General features: G+C 53.8%; 1 protein-coding gene across 1 annotated transcript; it reads left to right on the top strand.

The window, feature by feature from the left end:
* The first annotated feature begins 6 nt into the window (after positions 1-6).
* LOC101002478 (killer cell immunoglobulin-like receptor 2DL1) lies at positions 7-1,060 on the top strand. Its single transcript, XM_031662723.1, has 3 exons — positions 7-91; positions 564-616; positions 716-1,060. The coding sequence occupies exons 1-3, from the start codon at positions 34-36 to the stop codon at positions 890-892; spliced, it is 288 nt and encodes a 95-aa protein (XP_031518583.1). The 5' UTR covers positions 7-33; the 3' UTR covers positions 893-1,060.

Genomic DNA, 1,060 nt, shown 5'->3' with positions numbered 1-1,060 from the left:
CACCTGCATGTTCTGATTGGGACCTCAGTGGTCATGATCCTCTTCACCATCTTCTTCTTTCTCCTGCATCGCTGGTGCTCCAACAAAAAGAGTAAGTCTCACGAAGCAGAGGCCACAGACCTCAGGGCCGTGTGGGGAGGAAGGATGAGGAGGGATGGGAGCACGCAGGTGTGTGTTCCTCACCGGCAGGATGGTCTCTGGCCCAAGGCAGGAGCCACAGAGGCAGAGCTTTCTAGAGAGAGCACCAGACACCCTGTCCCTGCCTTCAGCTCACAGACCATTGCCTGATTCTCAACTGTATCCTCATGTCCCTGCAGCCACTGACATCCAGGAGAAGGTTCCATGACAGGCAGAAAGTGGGAGACAGAATCAATGGGATGGAAATTGAGAGCCATTCATGGGAAAGGGTCTTGAACTCAGAGAGATAGAATGTCTGAGTCTGGCTGTTGGCAGCTGAGGGACCTCAGGCACCTACAGTCTCCCCCTGTGTGTTGGGCTCTGCACATGAAATGAGGACCCAGACGTGCCCTCCCAGCTGTTTTGATGACTTTTGTCTCCTACAGATGCTGCTGTAATGGACCAAGAGCCTGCGGGGGACAGAACAGTGAACAGGGAGGTAGGTCCTCCTCAGCCCAGCCTCATGGATCGAATCTTATTCCCTACTAGTCCTGAAGAATGTGAGCCCCTCCCTCACTCAACATTTCCCTCTCTCCAGGACTCTGATGAACAAGACCCTCAGGAGGTGACATACGCACAGTTGGATCACTGCGTTCTCACACAGGGAAAAACCACTCGCCCTTCTCAGAGGCCCAAGACACCCCCAACAGATACCAGCGTGTACACGGAGCTTCCAAATGCTGAGCCCAGATCGAAAGTTGTCTTCTATCCATGAGCACCACCGTCAGGCCTTGAAGGGGTCTTCTAGGGAGACAACAGCCCTGTCTCAAAACGGGCTTCACAGCTCCAATGTACCAGCAGCAGGAATCCGAAGGTGTGACTCTGCATCTTAGGGCATCGCTCTTCCTCACACCACGAATCTGAACGTGCCTCTCTCTTGCTT

The sequence above is a fragment of the Papio anubis genome, unplaced genomic scaffold, assembly GCF_008728515.1.
Source record: "Papio anubis isolate 15944 unplaced genomic scaffold, Panubis1.0 scaffold9120, whole genome shotgun sequence".
Lineage (NCBI taxonomy): Eukaryota > Metazoa > Chordata > Mammalia > Primates > Cercopithecidae > Papio > Papio anubis.
The sequence above is the reverse complement of the archived record's forward strand: the minus strand, read 5'-3'. Positions and strand labels throughout refer to the sequence as shown.